This window comes from Motacilla alba, chromosome 5, assembly GCF_015832195.1.
Source record: "Motacilla alba alba isolate MOTALB_02 chromosome 5, Motacilla_alba_V1.0_pri, whole genome shotgun sequence".
In the NCBI taxonomy this organism is placed as follows: Eukaryota; Metazoa; Chordata; class Aves; order Passeriformes; family Motacillidae; genus Motacilla; species Motacilla alba.
The window spans coordinates 25,935,925-25,962,033 of record NC_052020.1 but is presented as its reverse complement, the minus strand read 5'-3'; the positions used below and the strand labels follow the sequence as shown (position 1 = coordinate 25,962,033).

The following is a 26,109-nucleotide window of genomic DNA, read 5'->3' as shown; positions in this document are numbered from 1 at the left end:
TGTATTAGACCTCACTTTCTCCTGGATGTTAGACCCAGTGCAGTGTCTCAATATTCCCCTTGCTTTAGTATGTGTAAATCAAGTGTGGCAATTCTCAATGTAGGTTTTTGAATCTTCAAGTTTATAAATGCTTGTGAATGTTCTCAAAATCCTACTAAAACCACTTTTGAATTACCTCTTTGAAAAATGTTTTTGCAGGTCTTACACCATGATACCATTAAATATGTACTTACTAGGGAACACTAAAATTACTGACAAATTTTTTTGAGTGGTGATGCACTATTTTGTGCTGGGGAGGAATGTTGAGCTCTGTGTGACCAAATCTGGAAATGTTTAGATTCACAGGTTTGCACTTGCTAGGGCTGTAGGTCATAGAGTAGTCTGGTGCTGGAAGTAGAATATAGATCCTCAGTTTTCCCATTCTGTAGCCATGGGAAGCACCAGCACAGAGGAAGTCTCCTGTCTCCATGTTCTCAGAATCACAGGGTGGGTCAGGTTGGGAGCACCCACAGTGGGTCATTCAGTGCAAGCTCCCTGCTCAAGCAGGGGCAGCTCCAGCAGGTTGGCCCCCAGCCTGTGCCGGTGCCTGGGGTTGTTCTTCCCAGGTGCAGGACCCTGCATTTGCCTTTGTTGGATTTCAGACAGCTCTTCCCTGCCCATCTCTCCAGTCCTTCTCAAGGGCTGCACAGCCCTCTGGGTATCAGCCACTTTAAATGCCGTAAGGCTTCTATGAGATATCCCTGGAGCCTTCTCTTATCCAGTCTGAACAGCCTCAGCTCTTAGCCTTTCATCCTAGGAGTGGTGCTTTAGTCCTTCACTGTCAGTGCAGTGGTGAGTAGAAAGACAAAGAAATAGCTTTTTCAGCCCACTGTCTGCTGCACCAATAAGTAGGACACAAGGGCTTTAGGGCAGTTGCTGGCTGTTTCACAATGGCATAATGTTTGCTTTTTGCCTGTGTATTGACTCTTCATTCTGTGAATTCACCACCTAGTGCTGACTTGTTTGTATTTGAAATGTCAGTGCTTATGCTTTTATTCATTTTCTTGAATTCTAGCATGGTGACTGACGCTAATGACAGGAAATGATTAATGAATGGGACCTTGCTGAGAATGTGTCACATTCTCATGTTTGCATGGAGCTAATGACATGCTGCATTACTGGCTTTCATACATTTTCTGCCACTTGAATTGTTGTAACACTAAAGTTTGTTACTTGGTCTGCAATTCCAGTTTATGGATTTCAGCTCTTTGATAAAATGCTCCAGCGAGAGAGTTGTCAGCAGCTGCTAATAAGCTAATTGCTTTTAGTAAACTATTTCCTTCACTACTTAATTATTTTTTAAGGTATGATAGACTCTTAAAAAAATCTATTCTGTCTCTTGTAGTTTTTTGAAAACCTTTGGTGGAAGAATTAAGATTGTATTACATGGAAATGAAGAAGGGGAGGCTTCTGCAGGCTGCTCAGAGAGGGGAGATGTGGTGGGGAGTTGATATTCCCTGAGGCATCTTATGGCAGACCAAACTGTGGTGTCTTTGCTCTGGCCTCCCTGATACTGCTCTGAACAGCTACAGTCAGTGACAAATTTTGCTTTACTTCAGTCTTGTAAGATGGGAATTTTTTTCTGTTTAAAAATACCGGTAGGTTGTGCTGAAGCTCCGAAAAGGATTTGAAATGGCCGTAGTTGTACATCAGGTTGCTGGAACTCTCAAAGAAAATCTGGATTGGGATTTAGGTGTCGCAACTGGATCACAAAATGGTGCTTCCTCCTGCCCAGAGCTTCCCTGTTTGGTGCTACTTTGCTGCCCTTATCTTGCAGCAATATTGGAAAAACCTGCCAGCGAGGTTTTGAGCTGGCTCGTTTGGCAAGTGTGGGCCACACCTCTGCTCCTCACAGCTGGAGCACAGCCCAGTCCTGCGCAAAACTTCGGATGAGCCCGTGGCAAACAGCAGTTCGCAGCCGGGCGTCCGGGGACTCGCCTTGCTCTCTGGGTTTCCCTGTCAGATTTTCTCCAGAGACAGCAGGACATTTTCCCCATGTTCCATGAGGTGCTGCGGGGCCCATTTCCACCCAGAGTGCTGCCTTTTCTGGCAGCAGTGCTTTTCCAAAGGAAGGAGAGGAAAGACACTGGCTTCTATCACTGGCGGGTAAGAGAAATCGTGGTGCTGGCTCTGAGATGGCATTCCTTGGCTGATGTGCTCAGGAGGGACTTCCTGTTGATGCACGTATGGAAAACCTGTCCTGCACTTGTGCAGGAATGAAAAAGTTTATTATCCACACTTTTCTCTTAATGATCATGTTAAATGAGATTTCAGGGTATTACTAAATTTAGGGTCTGCCTGAGGAAATCCAGAGCAGATCTGTGTTTCCTTAGGTTTTGGGGAGCAGAATTGAGCTGATGTCAAGTACTTTTTTGGGGAGAGAGTCCAGAATACTTCACATTTCATCAGTGGAGACGAAATCATGCTTATGTGTTTTCTTGCAAAACAATCTTGACTACAGTTGCCTTCTGTTCTGCTTTCTAGCTTACCTTACAGGGATTAATGGTGTCAGGTAGACAAAGACTAATGATGGCTTCAGCTCCTGTTCATAATGCAGTGCAACCACAACAGATAAAGTGGTTTTGAGGTGTTTGTCCTTTAACTGGAGTGAAATAATATTATTGTATAAGATGGTCAGGCTAATAACCTCAATTTTGAATTCAGCTAAATGTTTATGAAGGAGCTTTTGACTGGAGATTTGATCTAGAAGCTGATCACCCTTGTCTTATCCTATCACACCAGCCCCTCAACATACAACTTAAAATTGAAATGACCATTAATTTGCCACAAGACAACTTGCTGCTTGTATAGCTTTCTGCACTTCTGGTTGCTGTGTGATAGAAATAATCTTGTTGACTTTTTAATGTTATTGCTTAGTACTTAGGAGATCAGGTTAGAAGAGTCTCATGTTAACCTCCATTAACCTGTAAACCACTGAATATATTTTCCCTCAGGCACTCGCTATTTAAATTAAAAAAAAAAAATTAACACTACTTAACAAAATTTTGCTGGCTGTAGGGAGAGATTTTAGTATTGACTAATTGATAGCAATTGAGCAAGGGGTGGGGCAGCAGATCACCCTTTTGGCTTTGTAGGTAAATTTAACATGATCAGACTGCTTTAATTTTCCAGAGTTTAACATTAGATTAATTTCTAAAGGCAAACAACAATAAACTGACAGTGAACCTGGTGTTTGCCACTGCTGTTGTGTTACTGAGCTGCTGACACTGCTCATGCCCTGGCTAACTATAAATCCTGCCTGCCAGAAGAACATGGTTCTTAGGACTGGGTCTGTGAGTCTCCTGAGGGAGGAGGGACAGTGCAAGGACTGCCCAGGAAAGGCAGGGATTTGTTCTGGGATTTAAAAGCAGACTTGTGACACTTTGACCACAAGGAAGGGAATGATGTGCAGCAGTGTTTCTTTGGGAGCAGGAACAAGATGGGGAGAAACTGCTCCTTTGGTAAACTGAACATTTCTTTGAGGTGCCTAATTTTCCCAATAGCTGTGAACACAAAATATGTCTTAGAAGTTGTGTTTCCATTTGCTATGACAGCATTTTTGTAATGAGTCTGGCAGGCTTATGGTGAGTCCTGCCTGCACTGAGATCTGTGGGGGTGAACCCCAGCACTTACCTGCCTTTATACAGTGGGCAGTATCCTGGACTACATGGACTACATTAAAGTAAAGACTACTGGGATGACTTGTTCTACAGTCACTTCCAGCTCAGTTTTTTGCAAAGTTAAGTATGTGAAAATTCAGCCTTGTACCCTCATTTAAGGACTTAAAGGGGGCTTTTTTTTTTTTTTTTTTTTTTTTTTTTTTTTTTTGCTTCAGGTGCACTCCTGAGCTCTGGAAAAGCAGTGATTTTAAAATGCAAAGCAGAAGTTAGCTGCTTCTGTCAGTCACCTACGTTGTATGCTGCCATGCAGAGTGCTTCAGGCAGAGCTGTCATCAGTATTTGTTGCCCATTTCCCATTTGGATTTCTTGCCTGCCTTTTCCCTGATCATTCAGATAGGACATATCTGATACTCCCAAGCTTCATTTACTCAGGAAACTCACCTGGCAGCATGGTATGACCTTGCTGTGCCTTTGCTAAAAGATAAGTAAAAAAGGCTTATGAGGAGGTTCTGGCATAACTGATCACACAGGCTTGGGAGCACAGTGACATTTCTGTTGAGCTGTATGTCCTTAAATTATGATCAGGATGTGGAAAATATATCCTCAGCTGTGTAATGACTGGCTGTAAATACAAGGTGTTAGTGACCTTTGGAAAGGACATTCTATTGAGCGTGTAAGTACATTTTTGACAGATGGTGTGCAATAAAAGAAGGATAGGCTATCTTCATGGTGCTCTGCACTTGCTCTGATAGTGTCTGATTTCCAGGCAACAGCCATGCTATGTGAATGAAGATTGCTTTACAGCCATGGGGGTGTTACGTAGCTTCACGTCTCAACAAACAGAAGAGTTGCAGGAACTTTTGGAAGTTGATGAGAATAACAATGCACAATCTTGAATTTCTATCTGTAATCTATTCCCCGACTTGATGAAGTAGAAAGGTGGTCAGCCTTTGCCTGAGAAACTCATGTCAGGGATTGAATAAAAGAAAAGTGATTAGGAAAGGTTTAAAGATGAAAGAAACTAGCATCTGAAGGGTGGAAGTCAAGGTGAAATTCGCTGTGAAGGCATGTCTTGTTCACAGAAACAAATAAAGGAATTAATGTCTTCAACATGTCATTTCTGCAACTAAGTCTCTTTAAGATTAGTAACAGTATAACTGAAGTTTATTTGCACAAATTTAATTTAGTACCTGCATGTGAGAAATCTTAGGTGATTCATAATTTTTGCTCTTTGCTTGTTGGTCAAGGATGGATGGTGCTTGCTTAATGCAAAAATGTTCAATATACTGTGTATGCCTTGGTTTTATTGTGTTGTTCAAACCCTGTTTTGCAAAAGCTTGCAAGTATGCCCAAAAGATGAAAAATAAGGAAGACTCGCCAAGAATGTGACTGCCTAACAAACATAGTATAATTCCATTTATGAGATAAGGAACGTTCAAGAGGAGTTTAACAGTTCAGGATTCACTGGTTTCTGTGAGATCCCACTCAGTGATATGTAGGCCCTACATTTTTATATAATATTTCAAGAATCATAGAATTGAAGAATGGTTTGGGTTGGAAGGGACCTTAAAGGTCATCTTGTTCCAACCTCCCTGTCATGGGCAAGGACACCTTCCACTAGAGCAGGTTTCTCAAAGCTCCTGCCTGGCCTTGAACACTTCCAGGACAGGAATGGGCATTCACAGATTCTCTGGGTAACCTCTTCCAGTGCCTCATTTGTCAATGTGCAGTATTTTGTTGTAAGTGAAGATCCTGTTGAATTTAATTGTAAATGACTACTTAGCATATCTAAAATTAGCTATGGTCTCAAGACAACCTTGTTGAAAACTGTGAATGTGAAGTAATGACCATTTCTGAAATGCATTTTGTAAATATGATTTAAGAACAGGAAAACTACTTAGCTGGCCAGAATTGTGTCATAACTGATGAAAATGAGGCAATATCCCATTCTGCTCCTAAGCCTTACAAAATTACTTCTGTGCAGTCTCTGTACTAAATCACCTGAAGCTGTTCTCTCTTGTCCCCTGCCCTCCCCCCACTTCTCCTTCATAATATTCTAGGATCTAGTGAGACTTTTTTTTTCCCACTTCACATCCTGGCATTTAGATACTAATATTACTTTCCAAAAATAGTCTCCCAGAAGCTTTCAAGAGTAAGGATTGCATTTTTATCTGTGCTGGTAAAGTGACATGCATGTTTAGAATGCTGATACCGGTTAACAGTCCAGAATGAAAATGAATTTAAGTTTTGTCTTAGATTCTAACTCAAACTGCCGTGAAGTGTTTTGGCAAGCATTTTGGGTTTTTTTCTCATTGTAAACAGCATGTGCCTTTTATGACTTTAGACACTGCTCTTCAGATTCTTGCCATGTCTGCTTTTCCTCAAGCATTCATGTGCCCTTGGCCAGTACTCTTGAACTAGCTGTCCTGAATGTGTTTGAGCAGCTTCAACACCTGTTTTTCACTCAGCAAGAATGTACTAACAAAGCAATTAAAAACTGATCTATAATTAGAGGAATCCCTAAATAAGGGACTTACTTTCTGAAGTCTGTGAGGAGTTACCCTAAGACATCGCTCTTGCATTGCTGAAAGGGAACTGAGTTTCCTTCTCGGTGCCTTTAGTCGTCCTCCAGGACACTGAAAGTGCTGTGTGTGTTCCCAAACTGATTCATTAATAGCTGATTTAGGGCTAGTTAGTTCTGCTCCATTTCTCTGGTCTAATACTAGTGTGGTTACAGAGCAGGCATTGCAATTGAGCTAAATGCTGAGCTTGTTTCTCTCTTTTCAGTGGGAAAAGCACCCTTACTACAACCTAACAGTGAAAGTCCTCAGAGCCAGAAACATCAAGGGTACAGATGTGTGTAAGTATTTACTCAAGGCATTGTGAAAACATGTTGGTTCCTTGGTGCATACCTCTAGCACAGAGAGCATTGTTAAGAGAGCCTCTTATCTACACACGCTTAATTGCTTTTATGTTTCAACAAAAGCTTCTCATGTAAAGTAATATACTCAATATTAGTATACTTATGTACAGTATTAAGTATATAATCTGTATTTCAAAAGCTTTTTGTGAGGCCCATCTGCAGATTAAGCAGCTGCAGCTATTCTTACTTTACAGAAACAAGATCAAGTAAGTCCTGGTAAGGTTTTGCTTCCCTGCTCCTTTACCTGTTCTCCTGTGGCCCATTCTGTATTCCATTCTCTGGATTCAGCCTTCTGGTTATGGCAAGTTTCACCCTTGCTCCTGCTGAACCGTCTTGCTGAAACTGGAAGCAGAAATCTTTAATTCTAGCATTCAAATGTTTATTTTCTCAGTTGTAGTAGTGCTGCTATTTGTTTGTCATTGCACACTTTAAAGGAAGTAGGTGGTTGACTGATTCTAAGATAAACTGCTTTTATCTGTTCCTGGTTTTGATCGCATGGTATGTATTCCCTCCAATTTACACACCTGTGTAAAGATCTCACGGCTGCTTGGGGCATTTGGATCTTTAAAACTCATTTATATTAAATTACTTCAGATTAAATCAAGTAAAATAGTCTGCCTAAAGTTTATATTTGGCATCCAGCATTGAACTACTTGGAATGCCAAATAGCTGTTCAGGGAACAGAAAAGCCTCCTGAGAGGCTGAGGGCTAGAATCAAGTTGTGAAGAGTTCTTTTCTATGGCCTGTCCATTCAGCTAGAGTAAAGAATGATCCCCATACTTGCATTGTTGAACAGGCCCTAAATGGAAGGGCTCTGAGAGAAAAATTTGTTTTCAGGGAATGGAAACAGCCCAGCTCCTTACCTGACTAAACAAGGGTTCAGCAGTAGAGAATGTTGTCTCCTCAGACTTTAGTAGGCTTAGGCTCTTTCTGTGGTGCCCAGGGATAGGAGAGGAGGCAAAAGGCCTGGTATCAGCAGTAATCTTTTTTTATAAGTTGACCTTCCTCATTTTAAATACTAGCCTTTTTTATTAAGGGCTTTATGATTTTAATGAACCAGAAAAAAGAAGTAGAGGCACCTAATATTCAATTTGCTTATGTTTAAAGACATTTACTTCATTAAAGGCTTTTTCTTTGGAAGTCCAGCCTTAAATTTGCACTTTTCTGTGTTGCAATGAGATCTAGAAAATGAGGAGCTCATGGGAAAGAGTATGTTGGAATAAAGCTTTTCTGGTGCCTGTCTCTCACTCTCTGCTGCAGTGTCCAAGGCAGACTGCTATGTGGAACTAAAGCTGCCCACTGCATCTCCCAATGTCTCCCGAACTCAGGTTGTTGACAACTCTGAGAACCCAGAATGGAATGAAACTTTCCAGTATCGGATCCATAGCGCTGTCAAGGTAAGAACACCGTGTGGAGCGGGTTGGACTACTTGTATTTTTGTACTGGCTTGCTTTTGATACTTCATTCAAAACCAAAGGTTCTTTGTTACCCTCAAAACTAGTGTTGCTTGTAAGGTGTCAGTTGTCTTCAGTGGTACAAAAAGCTGTACCATGTGTATCCTGTGATACAAACTGCTTAACGGCTCTCTCAAGTAAATTGCAGCTAGAATTTTCCATAAACATCTTTGTGATGCATCTCAGGAAAGGGAAGTTATGGCACTACCTGGTGTAATTCAAGGAAATTCCTTGATTAAGGAAGTTCCTATTTGATGTTTGCTTCTTCTTTCACAGGAACTCAATTTCTACTCACTGCCACGCAGTTCATTCAGTCGAGTTTTGCCATCAGTTCCAATGATTGAGAAAACCAAATTCAAACTCTTGGCTAGAGCCTGTGCATCTACTATCTGTGTAGGACCTAAGAGAGTATTTAACAAATTCTTCATGTTGTCAGCATTCATTCTCAAAGCAGACACTAATGGTAGGGGGATGGAAACTGTACCTTAAAAGACCAATTGTAGTGGGCCACTATTGCTTTGAATAATATCCCAGGCTTTGGAATAAGGTGTCTATTAACAAGAACTATCCCCCTCGCCTTTTCACAATGGTTGGTAACAAATGTGGAATGGTAAATGACTTGACTGGTAAAAAAATTGAAAATTAGACTTTAGGGTGTGGGATCTTTTTCTTTCCCTCTGGGGTCATGAGACCTCAGCCTGGTTACTGCTGGAAACTGCCAGCAAAATTCCAAGTTCAGTCTTGTCTCCTTGAGAACTAGATGCTGCAAGGCTATTATTTGGGTGCCATATGTCCTCACTGTATCTATTTCAGTTTCTCTTGAATTTACCATCTCTGAGACAGTGCTGAGCAGGAAGTGATTGGTCTCTATAACATCCTGGACTAAATCATCATGAAAGAGTGGAAATTGCTGTTGCTTCCTCAGGCAAATCTGTGCCTGGAGCTGGTGGAGAGTACTGCCACATGAGTTCACCTGGGGCCTCCCTCTAGGTGGGAATCTGAGAAAATACTTCAGCTAAATGTTGTCAACTAGGAGAGTTTTTTGCTTAACTATGCTGTAAGCCCTGCTGAAAATACTGAATTTTCCTTATTGGGAAAGGGGAAAGGATATTGATTAATGCACAAAGTGTCCATTGTATGCAGCTACCTAGGTTTGTCAGTGTTTCTGCCCCTTCATCTTAGGCTGTCTGTTTCTTTCTGCTTTTAGAACATTCTGGAGCTGACTCTCTATGATAAGGATGTCCTTGTCAGTGATGAGCTCACCTCTGTCATCTTCGACGTGGGGGGCATGAGGCCGGGGGAGCCCCTGCTGCGCACCTTCAGCCTGGACCCCGAGGTGAGGCCCTGGCTCAGCTCCTCCCTGCAGACCTGGCAGTGCCTGCTGGCTGATTTATCTGTGTGGGAGAAGCCAGAAGGGAAAAATGAATCAACTGTTCATGACAGCACATATGGTTTTACTGTCAACAGAGATGTTTCCAAGGTCTCCAGTAACTTTATTTGTGTGTTTTCAACAGTTTTTGGGATGCTCCAGCTAAATAAAATTTGGGATTACTGCTGTCTTTCAAGAATATTAAAGCATCTTTAAACAGAATTAGTTTTTCATGAGACTTAGAGGAACATAAACTGGTTTTAAGATTAAAGGCATTTGCAGTCAGTAATCATTGTAGGGACTTATTTAGTTTGTCATCATCTGTTTGCAAAAAGCAAGTTTATTGCTGCAACGCTTACCTCTATATCTGATAAGTCAAAAGCCTAAGAGATGCTTTTTTTTCCCCTGGATTACGTACAGTACATTTAACCTCTGCTTCACTAGATGGTATTGGTGATCAGCTGCTCTCAAGCCCTGTTCACCTGTTCATGGACTCACAAGACAGCCTGTTTTATGTGGGTAAAAGCCACGTCACCAGACTGATTTATTTTGTAATGCCACAAACACATTGCCACAGTAGGTCTGGATTAAAGGTGAGCTAATGATGTGTTTTCTTGAGAAATTTGGCTTCAGCACTGTTGGTGTGGTCAGAAGCAGACTAACTGGTGTGCAGTTCACAGGGAGGTGTTGGGCAGTGCCACAGGCACTCCAAATCATTTATGATCATGGAAAGAGGCTTTGTAATTCCATTGCTCCCAGTAGCTCTATCCATTTGCTGAATGCTTAAGTCATCTTGATCTGTAATTAGGAGACTGGAAATTTCAACTTCAGCAAAGAAAATTACCCAAAACAGCTTCTCGTTTGTTACTTTAAAAACTGCGTTAGGTCTGGTATCAAATATTTGCTGTGTGCTATGGGAGGAGAAAAGACTTTGGCTAGAACAAAGTCTGTAGAGGACAAAGCAAGGAACTAAGAGTGCAAGCTGCTGAAGTAAGAAATGGGAAGAAACCCAAAGCCTCATGTAGAAGCTGTTAGCAGAGATAATGTTGCAGTGCTTCTTGAGCCAGAGAAGGTTTTTTTTTCTCTAATTAGCAGAGTAATGGATAGAAGCGACAACTCTCACTTCTGTGCAATTGTGTCTTCAAATGTAGATGTGTCTGGTCACAGAGACATGTCCAGCAGAAGAGCATTATTTAGAGGCTAAAGGCTATATTTAGCCATTTCAAAATTTAGCTAGAACTTTTATAAAAGGAACAAACCCAGTTATTTTAACAGGAAGTTACTGTCACTATGTAACAGGAGAAAAGCTTATTCTCTTGGAAAAATGAATCTTAATTATGTATTCAGGATCAAGGCTCACCAATATCCAACTTTTATTTTCAAAGGCTAATGAAGAGTTGGATGTAGAGTTTTTCTTGGAGAAATGGTGAGTCTTACCTGAAGAGCTGACTGCACTTGTGCTCTGCAGATATGTTGTCAGTTGCTTTTTCTGTGCAGGGATAGTCTTGCTCATGAAAAGGATAATACTTCATAGTTCTCAGTGGTGATTGAGTTGATTCATTAATGGCTGACCAAAATTATCCTTAGTACTCCAGTCACCAAAATTTTTGGGGTAAAAAAGAAATAAAATTTTGCTGGACTTCATGGGATGTAAGTGAACACTTTCTGGATTAGTTATTTGGGAGTGGAAAGTTTTCAGTTAACCTTGCAAAATACACAGATGTATACTTTATCTGTCTGGTATTCTATCTAAGTTCAGCTTTTCTCCAGGCTATCAAAATAACTGGGATGGGAAGATCCTATAGCACATGCCTATATTTATAGACAAATTTTTTCCAAGCCCCCATTATTTTGCAAAGAGAAATATACTTGCTGTTTTCCTGGATCTCCCACTCTCTGGTCTCTCTGAAGACCTTTTCACCCCACTGCTTATTCAGCCAATTAGTTTGTAAAGTAGGATGAAGCAAAATTAAAACCAGTTGTCATTTACTATACACCTCTTGCTTTCACAGCTCAGATGCCCCTACAGAAGTACTGACCAACGGAGTCCTTGTGGTGAGTACATGGAAGCCAGAATCAAGTGTGTTGTGATTTACTCCTGAAGATAAGTTTTTAGTAGAAAGAGGAGAAGGATTTTTGAGTATTACAGTCCTACTTCCAAATAGCTCATATTCTCTCCGAGATCTGCTTATCTCTTTTTCAGTTTGTTGATTTAAAAAATCTTCCTCAGTTTTTAGACTTGATGCCAACTTACAGAAAGCTGCAGTTTTTTGTTTGGAGGTGTTTGTTTGTTTGCTTTTTCCCTGTAAGGTTGCCATAAAATTTGCAAAAAATGTCTTTAGCAGGCAAGTGAGTCTTGAAGATTGTACTGTTTTCTAGACCAGATGCTGTCCAGGAAGTGTCACTCTTCTTGTTTTAACATGTATTATTTCTAAGCTTTTATTAAGTAGAGGATCACTCCCTGTTTTTTTGGGTTAATCAATCTAGAGAAAATCAGTGTGCTATACAAGAAAAATAAGTGTTACTCTTTTCTCCCTTGAAAGAAAAGGGACTGGAGTAATGTTTTTTTGTAAGGAGAGAAGGATTCTGGTTGGAATGTAGAGTTTTAACTTTCCCCCCACCCTGAAAAATTGGTGGCATTTAACAGCACAGTTCTGAAAACTATTTCATAGGAAGGAACCTTTTGTGTTCTAATTTCCCTTAGCAAGTCAGTCTTAATTCAAGCAGCGGACTATTTCTTATCTTTTAGGGCAATTGTGTCAAAATCAATCTCTCATCTGCTGTCCTAGAGGGTAAGCTGATGGCTGAATGGTGTGAGAGACTAAATTTCATGAGAACATAGACAAGCTGGGACAGAAATTTATGAAGTGCTTGCTTGGATCTGAACAGGTTCTGAGTAGGTACTTGTATATACATTTAAAAAAGGTTAAAAACCAAGAAAAAACCTGGATATTCATAACTTGTAACTGTGAAGTACTGGTTGTAAAAAAACCCAGTTCTTGGAATAGAGAGGATGGTGTTTATTTTGAAACAAAAGCTAATAATCCTCTCCTACTGAAACAAAATTTGGTTTTTATTTGAAATAACAAAACAATGCCTCATGTTTGGGGTTTTTTTTTGACAATTTGCAACTGTAAACCTACAACTAATACAGTAGGTGAATTAAACTTCAAACAAAGAAGTGAACTAAAAATTATGTGACCAGAGCTGGTTTCTTTTTTTCACAGGTTCATCCTTGCTTGTGTCTGCAAGGCACTGTCAACAAAGAGGAGAACGCAAAAGAGAAACAGCAAGGTAGGGCTGCCTGGAGAGTTTAAGTCAGGACTACTCTTCAACATGTTTGTTCCTTGAGAGAGAGGGGAGACTTGATTCGATGTCTACACAGTGCATTTTTATTTCCTGACTACAAAATTGGCTTTTAAAGTAAATTTTGCTTTTATTTTCAATAATTAATATTGGGTATTTTCCACTGGGTACCACCCAATAGAGTTTTGCTTGTGTTTTCATGGTCTCAGCCACGCTTAGTACATACTTGATTTTCAACAAATGGCCCCTGTGATCTAAACTTCTTTTTCCAATGCGCAGGATGTTGTGAGGTCAGGGTGTCTGTCCCAGGGGCATATCAAAAGCAGTTGTCTATTCCTTGGACACCAGACAATGAGAAGGATTATGGAACCTCGTTTGTCTTTCATGTGGATAAAGAAATGTGTCCAGAACTGCAAGTGGAGTTGCAGCAAACCATCTCTGTCCTACAGGTAAGCATCCATGCTGATTCCATAAAGCTTACAGAGAGATAAGTTTTTATCTATTGTTGTTTTTTACACACTGTCTTTTTTTTTGGTTTGTTTTAAAAATGTCAGATTGTGCATTGGATCTTTGATGTTGTGTAAGGGGCTGAAATTACTTAAAGAGTCTATGCTCCCCAAAGATTTAACATCTGTTCAAATGCGGGGATTAAGAAAATGTTACTCTGCACATGCTTGCTGCAAGTAAACATCTTTACTTTCACCTTTTGAGATAGTCTATAGGAACTCTTTTCTATTAGAAACTTGTGGATCAGTTGCAGAGGTTTATTTAGCTTTGTCTTTTACTTTGCAGTTTCTCCAGGTAGTGACTGAATATTCATTCTTCAAAAATGAGAGCAAGGAAACTCTTTATTCTATGATGTTTTTTATCCCAGCAAGCAATTGGGTAGCGTGCTTGCAAATGGTCATCTTGACTACTGTAGAGGCAGCTGTGGACAAGAGGACACAGAGAAGGATATGGAAGAACAGCTTTGCCGGGGGTTTGTTAGGCAGCAAACATGAGCTGAACAGAGAGACCTGGGCTCGAGTGGTCAAAAAAATCAGAGCCAGGCAAGCAAGAACCCTGTAGAAGTCAACTATGGAGATTGTCTCAGGTGGTAAACCTCTGCCAACCAACTCTGGAGTTAGCAGAACATACTCCTTCAACAAGTGACATAAACCATTAAAGTCTTCAGTCTGACCTTTTCTCTCTCATCAGATGTGGGAGAGTGCCAGGAACTTTGTAGTGTTGCTTGCCCTGTACCTAAATGCATGTTATTTGCCCTGTTAGGAAGAGGACAGTGAGCTTGGAGGGACATTGGTCTCAGGACAGCAGTTATTGGTCTGAAGACACCTGTGTAGTCTGTGGGTGGTTCCTGGTCTGACTTCAGTTCTTGGTGTGAGAAGGGTGACAGCCTAGTTTTCCTCTAAGGTGTGGTCTCCTCCTGAGGACTGAGCCCTGTGCTTGGTGTGTGGATTCCAGCTGGAGGCTCTGTAGGCTTGTGTGACCCTCTGATATGAGGGGTTTTTAATATGCCTCTTTACATTTAGGAGACTGCACACAGCCCTGTATTATGAGATCTTGCCATTTGCTACATGACAGAAAATCCAAATATTTCCTGGCAGGCTTTAATTTGCTCTGATTTTCAAGTTTGTTTTTTTTTTTTTTAATTACATACTTTCTTATTTCTTATTTTGTGGTATTTTTGATGCATGTGTAATTCTGCTGCCTTTTTTGGTATCTTTTACAAATCTTGCTTTGAAGATGGAAATGGAAGTTTGTTTGAGTTTTGTGACACATGCCAGAACAAAACTATTTGTGGGGGAAGTTTTGTACTTGAAGATTTTTTAATTATGGTAGAGAAGTATATTTTAAAAAAACCAAAATTACAATAAAAAACACCCCTAAAGCTAAACCAAACAACAACAACAAACTATTTGAGTGAAAGAAATACCCCTGCAAAGATCTGCCAAACAGAAAGCAGATTGCCCTCAAAAAGCCTTGGACATTTGGTAAATATTTAGCTATGGTGATATTAAGAATTGTTTGCTATTTCAATGTATGAAAGTCATAGTTTGTTAAACATTTTTCTGTGAATCTCACATAAGATTTTGTTTTTATTAGGATGGCGTGAACCCTGATATTGAAAAGCACACTACAGTTCTGGGACTGGGGACTGTACCAGTTAATTCCCTTCCTATTGGAGAAAAAGTTGATAGAAAAATTTATTTGGGAGAGGTAATGTCAATATTTTGCTCTTGCTTTAACATGCATGAGATAACCTTTTCCTCCATTGCCTCTAGGTGTTTGGAAAGTTAGGCAACATGTGATTGATTCCCAGGAGTGCTGTTTTCTTGGATGTCTAGCATGAAGTAATAAAATTACTCAGTGCAATTCTTCCTAATATGTTTTCATGGTCAGGTCTTGCAAAATGAAGTATAAAGTTCATCACTTTCTGAAGAAAAAAGTCTTTTCAGGGTGTGGAAGAAAAGTATCAGGAGGAGGAAAAGGCCAAGACACTTGTAGAAGAAATAATTCATAACTTCTGTTTTGTAGTTCCACCTTTGTAATTGCTGTCACCTTCAAGATGTGTTCTCTCTTTTCACAGGGACAAAGTTTGGATATAAGTTTGAAAACTGAAGAGAGGTGAGTGGGAACCCCACTTGAAAATCAGGAAAGGCCTTTGTTCTCATATAAAGGAACAGAGTGACTCTCCTTGCTGTTCTCCTTGCTGCTCACTCCATTAATCTCTTGGGATAGATGAAAGAAAAATGTGTTTGATAGGTTTTTTTGATAATTTTCTGAAAGCTGTGACTCTTTACTTTGCAGATATTACCTATTGGACTGGTGTCAATCCTGCTGACACATGTACAAATTTTGTGTTCCTAATAATTAAATGTAAAATAGCTGCTGATGTACATATTAAGTAGTTTTGTCATGCACAGGCATACCAGAATATATGAAGTGATGTAATGAGGGATAGGAAAGGACATATGTGTGTGAAGAGCTTGAACTATAAAATAGATGAAGGCTGAAACAAAAGGAGTAAAAAGGGAAAAAAACCACTGGAAACCCAAGAAATTGGCTTGTAAGCTGATAGTCATTTGGTATCCAGTCATCACCTGAAGATCCTGCTCCTGTTTTACAGCCTCATAACAAGTTCATTGGTATTCAGTTGCCTCCTCCTGCCTCTTGAGTTCAGAATCTTCTGTTTTAAAATCCTTCTTCCCCTCATTTCATGTTCACATTGATACAGTGATGTAAGTTGCTCCTCTTACAATCTTCTTTACTTACAAAGAATCTTTTCTTCCTTTGTGAAATTCCTGAAACTTAATCTGAGTAGTGTTTGACAGAAGCCTTGAATTTAAACATTAAAGGAGAAATGCAATATGGAGAACTTAATTTTTAATTTCAAAAGGTGTTGTACAAAATAGCTGATGTATACACTAAAATTTCACCTGATCCAGTTCAGATCTGCACCTAGATTGTGTGTTCACAAAAATTGCATTTCCATACTGATTACAAATTCTCCAAAATGTCAAGGTTTTTTTCCTTAACTTCTATTTCAGCTCTTGGGATCTTGATATACGTCTGGGTTTTGATCTCTGTAAAGAGGAGAGAGAATTTTTGGACAAAAGGAAGAAAGTAATTTCTGAGGCACTGAGGAAGACTCTTCACTTAAAAGAATCCCCTCCAAAAGATGAGGTATTGAGCACAGTCTTGTAGTGAGATTGGTGAAATTCTTTAGGCTTGGTTGATAATTAGGCCATGTAAGAATCCTTGCTTGTAACCAACAAGAAACATGGTTTGGGTTCACTGGGGTCTGAGACAGATCTCTGGTACATTTCTGTTCTGAAGTCTAAGTGTTTTCATTTTTCTTAAATTTTGAGGGGGGTGTGTGTTTTTTGGAACAGAAATGTTGAAGTTTCAGCATGTATGCACTTTACTGGAACTCTTGTATCTTGGGCTTTGGGCTTGGAATTGTGATAGGAAATTTTGTTTCAGAACTTTTAAAACTCATGCCAGAGGAATAGATTCTTAATTGCTTATTTGAGGAAACTTACATCTACATATCCTAATACCTTGCTTAGTGGTATTTGTCTGCTGTTACAAGACAGCAAAATACATGTGCATTGTATGAAAGTAAATGTGTGATGATATACCAAACAATTTCAGTAAGTGACTGTCCCTAAGATGACCGTGCTATGAGTAAGCAATATATTTCAATTAGAAAATAGAGAAAGAAGTTCAGCTTGAAATCAAACCGAAAATTACTTGTAATGTAGATAGAAATAAAGGTTTATATCTCTATTCTGTATCTCTATTAGAGTTATATCTCTATTTATAATGTTCTGGTTTTTGTTCAAATGAGACCGAAGTGGGGTTAGTTCTGTAATTTATTTGCCATCAGAAACCTGTGGTTGTGACTCCCGACTTTGCTGTTTGCAGGTTCCAGTTGTAGCGGTGCTGGGCTCTGGAGGTGGGATGAGGGCACTGACATCCTTCTATGGCAGCCTTGCTGGGCTGCAGCAGCTGGGCCTTCTGGATGCTGCAATATACCTCTGTGGGATTTCTGGCTCCACTTGGTAAGCTGCATGCAGTTTTGATTCAGAAACTTAGAGGTGAAATGGTAGTGTTGATACAAAATAAGGCCAAAATTACATTTGTGCCATCTGTAGGCAGACAGCAAATCAAGTATTTTATCAGTTTTCACCTGTGAGTTCTGTTGGGGATCCTGAACAGTCTAATAGATCCAGTACCCTGTCCAACCCATACAGCTGCTGGCTAAAATTATGAATCTACTGCTTGTGCAAGTCTGACAGTTGAATATTAGAATGTATTACATTAATAAAACTGCTGTGTAGTAGCTCAGAGCACTGACTTAAAAACCTTCCTCATTCCCCTACTCTTGCCTAGAAGATAACTGAGGTAGTGCAAGTCACTGGAAACATGTCAATGCAGACCACCATGTCATCATCTTCCAAAGTGGCATAGAGACTGAAGAGAGGCATAGCACTGTCTTGCCCTTTGGTGGACTGGAGCAATGTGCTGAAATATTAGACGTGGCTAGAATGTTTCAGTTACTCAGTTCTCAGAGTTTGTGATGAAGTCATCTTGTTTTTGTGAAATTATTTCATAGAGGGGTTGTGCAACCTGACAGTATAATTCTTCCTTCCAAGCTTTGTGTGTTAAATTAACTCCTCTGTACCTACTTCTCCTGCCCCGCTTGATTCAGAGACACTTCCAAACAAATGTAGGCATCTGTGTGTAGAAATAGTCAGTGGCCCAAACTAGCTTTTCCTTTAATCAGACCTGTCTTCTGGGAAAGGCCATGGCCATGGCCCCCTTACCATCAGCCGGCCTATCATGGTTGTTTTGTTCTGCAGTTAACATATGTTTATGGGCTGGGTCATGGGTGCTAGCATAGGACACTTGGAAGGTCTTTGGAAGATCAAAGATGTCCTATAGGTGTCAGGGCTTTCAGCATAGAGTTCAGAGATCTTTCATTTATGGATTCTTCACTCTTTTAGCTAAAGCAAGTGCTGCAGCGCTAATTATAACTAGCTAAAATTATTGTTTACATGAAGGTCTTTATTACTGATGACATTAATAAAAGCATTTTCAGGTGTTTGTCAACACTGTATCGAGACCCTGACTGGTCACAGAAAGACCTTCAAGATGCAATCAGAAGAGCTCAGGACACTGTGTCGAGCAGCAAAGCAGGGGCATTTTCCCCAGAACGACTGAAATACTATTTCCAGGAGCTGAACGCAATGGAGATCACTGGACGGAAGGTCTCCTTTACAGATTTGTGGGGCCTTATTGTGGAATATTTCCTACAACAAGAGGTAAAAGAATTCATGTTTGGATGTATACTGCTGTTTGTTTTTCAAGTGGGAACTCTAATGTGTTTAGAGCCAAGAAACCATTTACTCTCCATCTTTGTATAGGCAGTGCTGTGGAATAAACATAGTATTTTCTTTAGTAAAGCATTTCTAATTCATATGGATCAATGTTACAGAAAAATGCAATGTTTATTTGGAATGACTGTTGTTAAAACAATAGCTTTTGTACTGGGCAGGTTAAGCCTGGCAGAATGATGTTGGTTTTGCAGACTGGAATTATTGTGCAGTATTTTCTATGTAATTGAGGTTAAAAGTCAGAGGGATAGCTAGTTCATTATTCACATTAAATATTCTAAATACACAGCTGCAGAAATATTTTGGACAAATCTAACCATATACCTGGACAGTGGAGAGGAAAAAGCACTTTGAATCAGTAGTGTTGTTAATCAGAAATGCTAAGCAATGGCTACCAATTATCATTATTATATGGGTACAGAATTTACCTGACTTAAGTGGGCTCCTCCTTCCTTGCTTGTGACCAGGAAGATCCATCAAAGCTGTCTGATCAGCAAGAAGCAGTGAAATGGGCCCAGAACCCTTATCCTATCTATGCAGCCGTCAATGTGAGACCCAATATGAGCAGTGGTGACTTTGCAGGTATGAGCATGGAAATTTAGTTTTGTTTGCTGAAGTTCATAAATTTATTTCATCTATCCAGTTGCTTGGGTAGTGAGCAGCTGATAACAGGAAATAGAGCTCAAGCAGCAAGAGGCACTGGTGCAAGAGGCAGTAGGAAACCAATAGACAAAGTATTATCATCCTCATAGCAAATGTCTTCTTCGTGGCTAAAATGGAGAAATTAGATTCAGAACTGTTGGCCACTCCACACGTTTTGCTGGAAACTGCCTGAAATTTTAAGGAGTTGAGAAGATTCTTATAATACATGTGTCTCTGTCTGAATCAAAGAATTAGAGGCCTTGGTGATAGGGAAACCACTTTCTTCTATAGTCTCAAATAAAAATGTGTAGGATTCATGTAAAATGATGGATTGGCCACCTTGTAATATGCATCATCAAAATTGTATGTTTTATTGGTCTGAGTTCTTACAGTAAAAAAATGAAGAGTAGTCTTTCATTGAAACTTTAAATATGATGCAACAAGTGGGGATAGATGAGTGAGACAGGAACACACGTACTTGTCTCCATCTGTGTACCACTTGTTTTTTTATTCTGGAGGAGTGTGTGTGCATGGCAGTGTGCAATGTGCAATTCAATTTGGTCTAACCTGCCAGAGCTCAAGAGGGATTTGGATAATGCTTGCAGATGCATGCTGTGTTTTGTCAGGTTGATCTGTGCAGGCCCAGAAGTTGGACTGGATGACCCTTAGTTTTCAACTCTTTGTGGAAATCTTTCAAGCATGAGGAGGCACTCGGATAAGCAAACAATGAAGTCTGATGCAGTGGGTCAATCGGGTTTTCAAGCCAGTACAGTAGTAGTTTCTGGGAGATGGTTGTACAGCAAAGAAAAGCTGAAAAAAAATAATGTGGCTTCCATTTTGGATGGAAAAAGGAGCCATGAAAATGGTTTAAATTAAAAGTAAAATAGGCAGGTTATTTCCGTAGTAACAAAGTCAAGATGGAGCAAGATGGAATGAAAGCTTTCACAAGAGTTTTTGTTAATAATATGTACATAGAAACTAGAGTAGAGGGGCAGAGAAATCCATAGTGATTGTGAAAAGTGGGAGGAGAGTCTCTTCTGTCTCCCCTGTGTGAACAGATATCAGATTAATATTTTCACTCATGTTTACTCTGAGATGAGTAAATATCCTGTTGGCTTGTTCTTAGAATGGTGTGAGTTCACTCCCTATGAAGTTGGATTTCGCAAATATGGAGCTTTTGTTCGAACAGAGAATTTTGACAGCGAGTTCTTCATGGGACGGCTTGTCCAGAAACATCCAGAGCCCAGGATTTGTTTTCTACAAGGTATGATCTTATGATAATGATTAAATTATCATATAAGGAGATAGAAAGGAACTTTGCTGCTTTGGGGACTTATGAACTGAAGTCCATGTCTTTTTTCCCTTCCAAAAGAACTTGAAGTGAAACATGTCAATGTTTCTCCAGAGCTTTAGGTTCATAGTTGGTACACTGTGTTACAGTCTGATGTCCTCAGTCTGCAAGATGACTCTAATATAGCTGCCTGTCAAAAATGTCTACTGTTGGTCTTCCTGTTCTCTTATTGTCTTTTCCATGCTTTTCTCTGGGAAAAATTTCTGCATTATATTGTAACATCATAATTTGTCACATGATTAACACCAAGGTTTTAACTCAAACTGTTAGAATAGTAGGGAATCAAGTGACAGCCCTCTCCCATGAAAAATGTCAGGTGAATTATAGGCCTTTTGGTTCCGAGGAAAACCTTTTGAGTGTTAAATTCATCCACGTTTCTCCTGCAGGAATGTGGGGCAGTGCCTTTGCTGCAAGCTTGGATGATATCTGCCTGAAGGTGGTTGGTATAGGACTGAGCTTTCTGGATTCTTTTAAAGATGTTATCAAAGTTGTAGGTAAGAACATAGATAAAATAGTTGGATTTTTCAAAAGATGGCTGATTTTGTAGTGATCTAATGCAAAAATGTGCTGTATGTAGTTTTCAAGATTAGTATAAAGGGTGGATTGGGACAGATCTCTTTTATTGTGTGTTTTTCCCTCTGATAACTATTGTAGTGAAGAGAAATTGTTTCTTTAGTATACTTCCTGTTCTTTTTAAAAAGAATTGGTATCTGACTAAAATTTGGGCCAGTTCTGGGAGCTGTCTTAAACACATATTAAAGCGCAGGCATCATAATCCTGAGAAGAGGAAGAATAGAAGCTGGATTGCTAAGCAGGAGATGGAAAAAAGAGGCTTTCAGTTTCCCCCATGGTCTGCTTTTTGTAGTATTGGATAAGCTGGTTGTATGCTTATTCATTGATATCCATTTGTTCATTACTCTGAAAAGTGTTTTAGAGGCTGGGACTTGTTTCAGGTGCATAGTTATGGCCTTATAGTAACTAGTGGATGAAGAGATTTTTTTTCCTCTGCCTTTCCAGCCCTGGTTCCCCAGCACACCCCAACCCTTTTTGTTTTGTGTAGTTATAAATGCTACTGTGTGTGGTTGCCTGATGTCTTATGTGACAGAAATGGTTGTCACTAGGTAACAAGGGTTTCTTTGTGTGGGTTTGAAATTAATATGGGCAATGCTTTATGAATAATGTTTTTTCTGTTAAAAAGAGCTAGTAAATAACCCACCTATGGAATATGCATCTCATTTGAATTTCATTACAATACCCTTATTGGAGGACAAATTCAGCCTTAGGACAGCTGGTTAAATATTGTATAAAAAGGCCTGATTGAAATGTTGGAGCTGGCATTTTGTGCATGTTCTGCATCCTTCTGTGACTTCTGCAGATGACTGCCGAAGATTCCATTTCCGAGACCCAGCACGGCTGAAGACTCGCTTGGTTATACCTGGGGGCCCGTTGCTACAAATTTTTCAGGATTTCTTCAAGTCCCGGGTCACATGTGGAGAAACCTTCAACTTCATGAAGGGATTGTATCTTCATAAAGATTATGTTAACATCAAGAAATTTGTGACTTGGAGAGGTAAAGGAGTTTATGTGTATTTGACTATCACAAAATATTAACACACTACATAATATCCCAATGTCACGGAACATAAGTGAGCTTGACTTTGTTCTGCTGAAGCCAGGGAATATATCCCTTCTTACACCATAACAAAAATTTTGATCCACTGTATTTGTTCTGTCATATAAAGCAAGCTGATCATCAGATTTTATAGGTCTGTCTCAGATGAAAATTCATGTTGGAATGTGTTTTTTCTTCTTATAACACTATGAGTTTTGTCTATTTCTTCTACCAATACATGTGTAATGAATAGATATAGTTACTTGTGTTACTTGGAGTGTCTTACAGGTACTCACCTGGATGCATTTCCCAACCAGCTGACTCCCATGGAAGAGAGCTTGTATTTAGTGGATGGTGGCTTTTCCATCAACTCTCCCTTTCCTTTGGTACTTCAGCCAGAGAGGGATGTGGATGTTATCTTGTCTTTCAATTTTTCCTGGGAAGCTCCATTTGAGGTGAGAGAGCTGAGCATTCTTACATGAACATAAAAGCACAGAATCATACTCAGTGGCAGCAGATCAGTTGAAGCTGAATAAAAACACTAATCAAGAAATGAAAATAAATCCTTATGTCTTTCATGGAATCACAGAATGGTTTGGGTTGGAATGGTTTGGGTTGGAAGGATCACCTCCTTTCAACCCTTCTGTCATAAGCAGGGACACCTTCCACTGGACAAGTTTGCTTAAAGTCCTATCCACCCTGGCCTTGAACACTTCCAGGGTTGGGCAGTCCACAGCTTCTCTGGGCAACCTGTGCCAGTGTCTTACCACCTTCACAGTGAAGGATTTCTTCCAAATATTTAACCTAAACCTACCCTCCTTCAGATTAGGGCTGTTTCCCTCTTGTCCTATCACTACATGCCCTTGTGAAAAGTCACTCGGCAGCTCCTGTATGCCTCCTTTAGTACTAGAAGGTGTTGTAAGATCTCCCCAGTGCCTTCTCTTCTCCAGGCTGAACAGCCCTACCTCTCTTGGCCTGTCTTCCTATGGAAAGACATTTCAAGCATTATTTTGCTATGCTTTTTCCTGTGAAGGTCATGAGAAAACAGAAGTTGACAACAGTAAGAAGATTCAAAAACTTTCAGAAGCCTAAACAGATGAAGTAAAATAAGACTATTTGTTTGGCTCATAAGGTCATTGTTACTTAGATATGTGCTTCTAAAGAAAGAGTGGCTATTGGTGATTTTCTTCATGCAGACAAGTTATTTTCTGTACATGCAAGTGTTCATTACTAAGTGCAGAAAAGTCAAGGTGCACAGATTTAGAGTAGGAAAGCATAAAAAGTTTCAGCTGCAATCTGTTGATATTTATTGCAGTTCTGCTCTTCATTCTTCTATATTGTCAGGTACAGCTGATTTGAAGCTGAGTTTCTGTCACTTTTTTTTTTTTAATGGACGTCTCTTTCCCTTTGAGGAAACAATCTTAGAAGTATTGCTGGTATTCTATTGCAATTATCTTTTTCCTCTGATAACAGGTTTTAGAGCTGACTCAGAAATACTGTGAGGAGCGGGAAATTCCTTTTCCAAAAATCAAATTTAGTGAGGAAGATGTAAAGAAGCCAAAAGAGTGTTACATGTTTGTGGATGATAATAATCCAAAGGCTCCAATTGTACTCCATTTCCCACTGGTGAATGACACCTTCCAGAAATACAAAGCTCCAGGTAAGCAAGCTGCATCTTAAAGCAGTCTTCTAACAATTCTTTGTGTATGCTGATGGGGAAAATTCAGTGAGGTCAATGTTCCTCTTTTGATTCTTCTTAATATTACTCTGTAATTGTTAAACTGTGATTTACATTTAAGGCAGAATCAGTTTCCACTAGTTTTTTTGAAGGGCAGGATGAGAGAAGAGGCTCACAACACCCCTTCCCCTACAAATGTGTTTGCAGTGAAGTACTTTGATGTTCATCTTTTAAGACTGGTATTTAAATTTAAGGGGCAATGTACTCCTAAGGCCAATTGAACTTGAGGTTTGTCTTTCATTTTAGTGTAGAGCAGCACTTCCAGAGAGAATTGAGCTTTATATTGATTATTTTGAGCATAATAATAAAAGATGACCTTAACAATTTATCACAATGAAATGTATTTTAATACTGTATTTTGGAGCCAAGTGGAAATAGAAAGGGAACACTTTGCCCCTTGAGCTTTCAAATATTTTGGAAGGAGCTGATATCTCTGAGGAGGAGCTTAGGGGAAAAAGTTAAGTTTTAACAGAATTATCTCTGATATCCTCCTAGCTGAATTCAACTAAAATGATTCCACCACAGCAGACGGTTTTTTGTGATTTTTTTTTTCTTGCTGCAGGAGTTGAACGTAAGTCAGAAGAAGAGAAATCCTTTGGTGACTTTGTCATTGAGTCGAAAGATTCCCCTTACCGTACACTGAACTTCACCTTCGAGCCGTATGATTTCAGCAGGTTAGTGGAAGTGAATCGCTACAATGTTCTGAACAACAAGGACACTCTCCTCAAAGCCCTAAACTTGGCTCTGCAAAGGAGGAAGTTGAAGAAAGTCACCAATAAGTCAAATACATGAGCAGTTTCCAAGGCTGAGGATACAGAGAGGCTGCAGTGTACAAAAGCCATGAGGTTCAAGACAGAATACTCATAGTGAATAGCTGGAACTCTCTTCCTGGGGAGGGAGTAGTACACCTGACACTGAAAACTCACTCCAGGTTATGTGCTCTGATGAAAACTCAAGGGATGTACAGTACAGCATGGATGTTGCTTCCTTGTGTGGTGAAGAGTGAGGAATTACCTAGCTCAATATCTCAAATCAGTGGCTGATTCCAGATGATTTGAGAGGTCTGACCAAACTGTTCAAGCACCTGGAGAATAATCTTCCAGACTCTACTGAGTGATGCACCTCTTTTTTGTCAAAGGTGTGTTGGAGTTTGAGGAAATAGACTCCTTCTGTACTTCTGTCTCTTGCTTATGAACCTCCCTTCATGAACTTTTATAATTTGCGTCATCTTAAGAAGAGCTCCACTGATAAAAATGACACACTGAGAGAGGAAATGGCTCCTTCTGCTTTCACCTTGCTACTGGCTGATGCCCATGTGCTTTCAAGACCAAACAGTCATTACCTGCTTACCATTTTGCCATTCATGGTTTCAATTTCCTTCCTACCCTTCTCAAGGATTTTAATGGCTCCCAGAAATTCTATGCAAATTATCTTATTTTGGTAAAAAATTTGCTTGGTAAACAAGGAATAAATGTTTTTTATATTTAACAATAGAAACACATTGTGGGATTTTGTTATTACTTCCTATAGTTTGATCATCATGAGATGATGAAATTATGATGAAAATGCCATAAGTCTCAGCTTTCTTTTTCTGTGGAAGAGGAAGGAAGGCTCCTTTGAAGGGTTTGAATTAGATATTTTTTCCTTACTCTTCAGCATGTAATTTGTGATTAGCTCAGTTGCTGGTTGAGGCACTTTAAACACCTCAAAAGGAAGAAAAACAAATACAGGAAGCAGTGTTTAATCAGAATTTGATATTGATATGACTTGGATTTGAAAAAGGTAATGAGATCTAGAGGTGTTGGAGGTTGAAACATTTCCAGTGGAAAAAGGGAAATACTGTTGAACAAAGTTCTGATAGGGTTTTATGTAGAACTGTTTTATGTTGGTATGTCACCCATATTTGAGGAAAATTAGCTCACAGCAGAGGCATGGATGAATGAGTATGTTTTGGAAAGGGAAAACCTGCCATTTGAGAGGACACTGGATGACTGTAGGTTAATTTATTTTCATAGCAACAATTGAGATGATGGACCCGTCTGTTCTACATGAAAGCAACTTAGAGAAGGGAGATAAAGCTAGAAGGCCAATGGTGATGTGAGAACAAATATATTAAGGAATAAACTGAGGCTGAACATAAAAATAATGTTTCAGA

At 39.6% G+C, this 26,109-nt stretch overlaps 1 protein-coding gene across 1 annotated transcript; it reads left to right on the top strand.

The window, feature by feature from the left end:
• Positions 1 to 83: 83 nt before the first annotated feature.
• On the top strand, positions 84 to 26,109 carry PLA2G4F (phospholipase A2 group IVF). Its single transcript, XM_038138639.1, has 20 exons — positions 84 to 2,145; positions 6,447 to 6,519; positions 7,843 to 7,979; positions 9,244 to 9,372; positions 10,791 to 10,831; positions 11,418 to 11,460; positions 12,633 to 12,699; positions 12,991 to 13,160; positions 14,815 to 14,928; positions 15,299 to 15,336; positions 16,260 to 16,395; positions 17,140 to 17,276; positions 18,317 to 18,539; positions 19,079 to 19,193; positions 20,380 to 20,517; positions 20,991 to 21,098; positions 21,980 to 22,174; positions 22,505 to 22,671; positions 23,690 to 23,876; positions 24,517 to 26,109. Exons 1-20 carry the CDS (start codon positions 2,035 to 2,037, stop codon positions 24,744 to 24,746), a joined length of 2,559 nt encoding a protein of 852 aa, XP_037994567.1. The 5' UTR covers positions 84 to 2,034; the 3' UTR covers positions 24,747 to 26,109.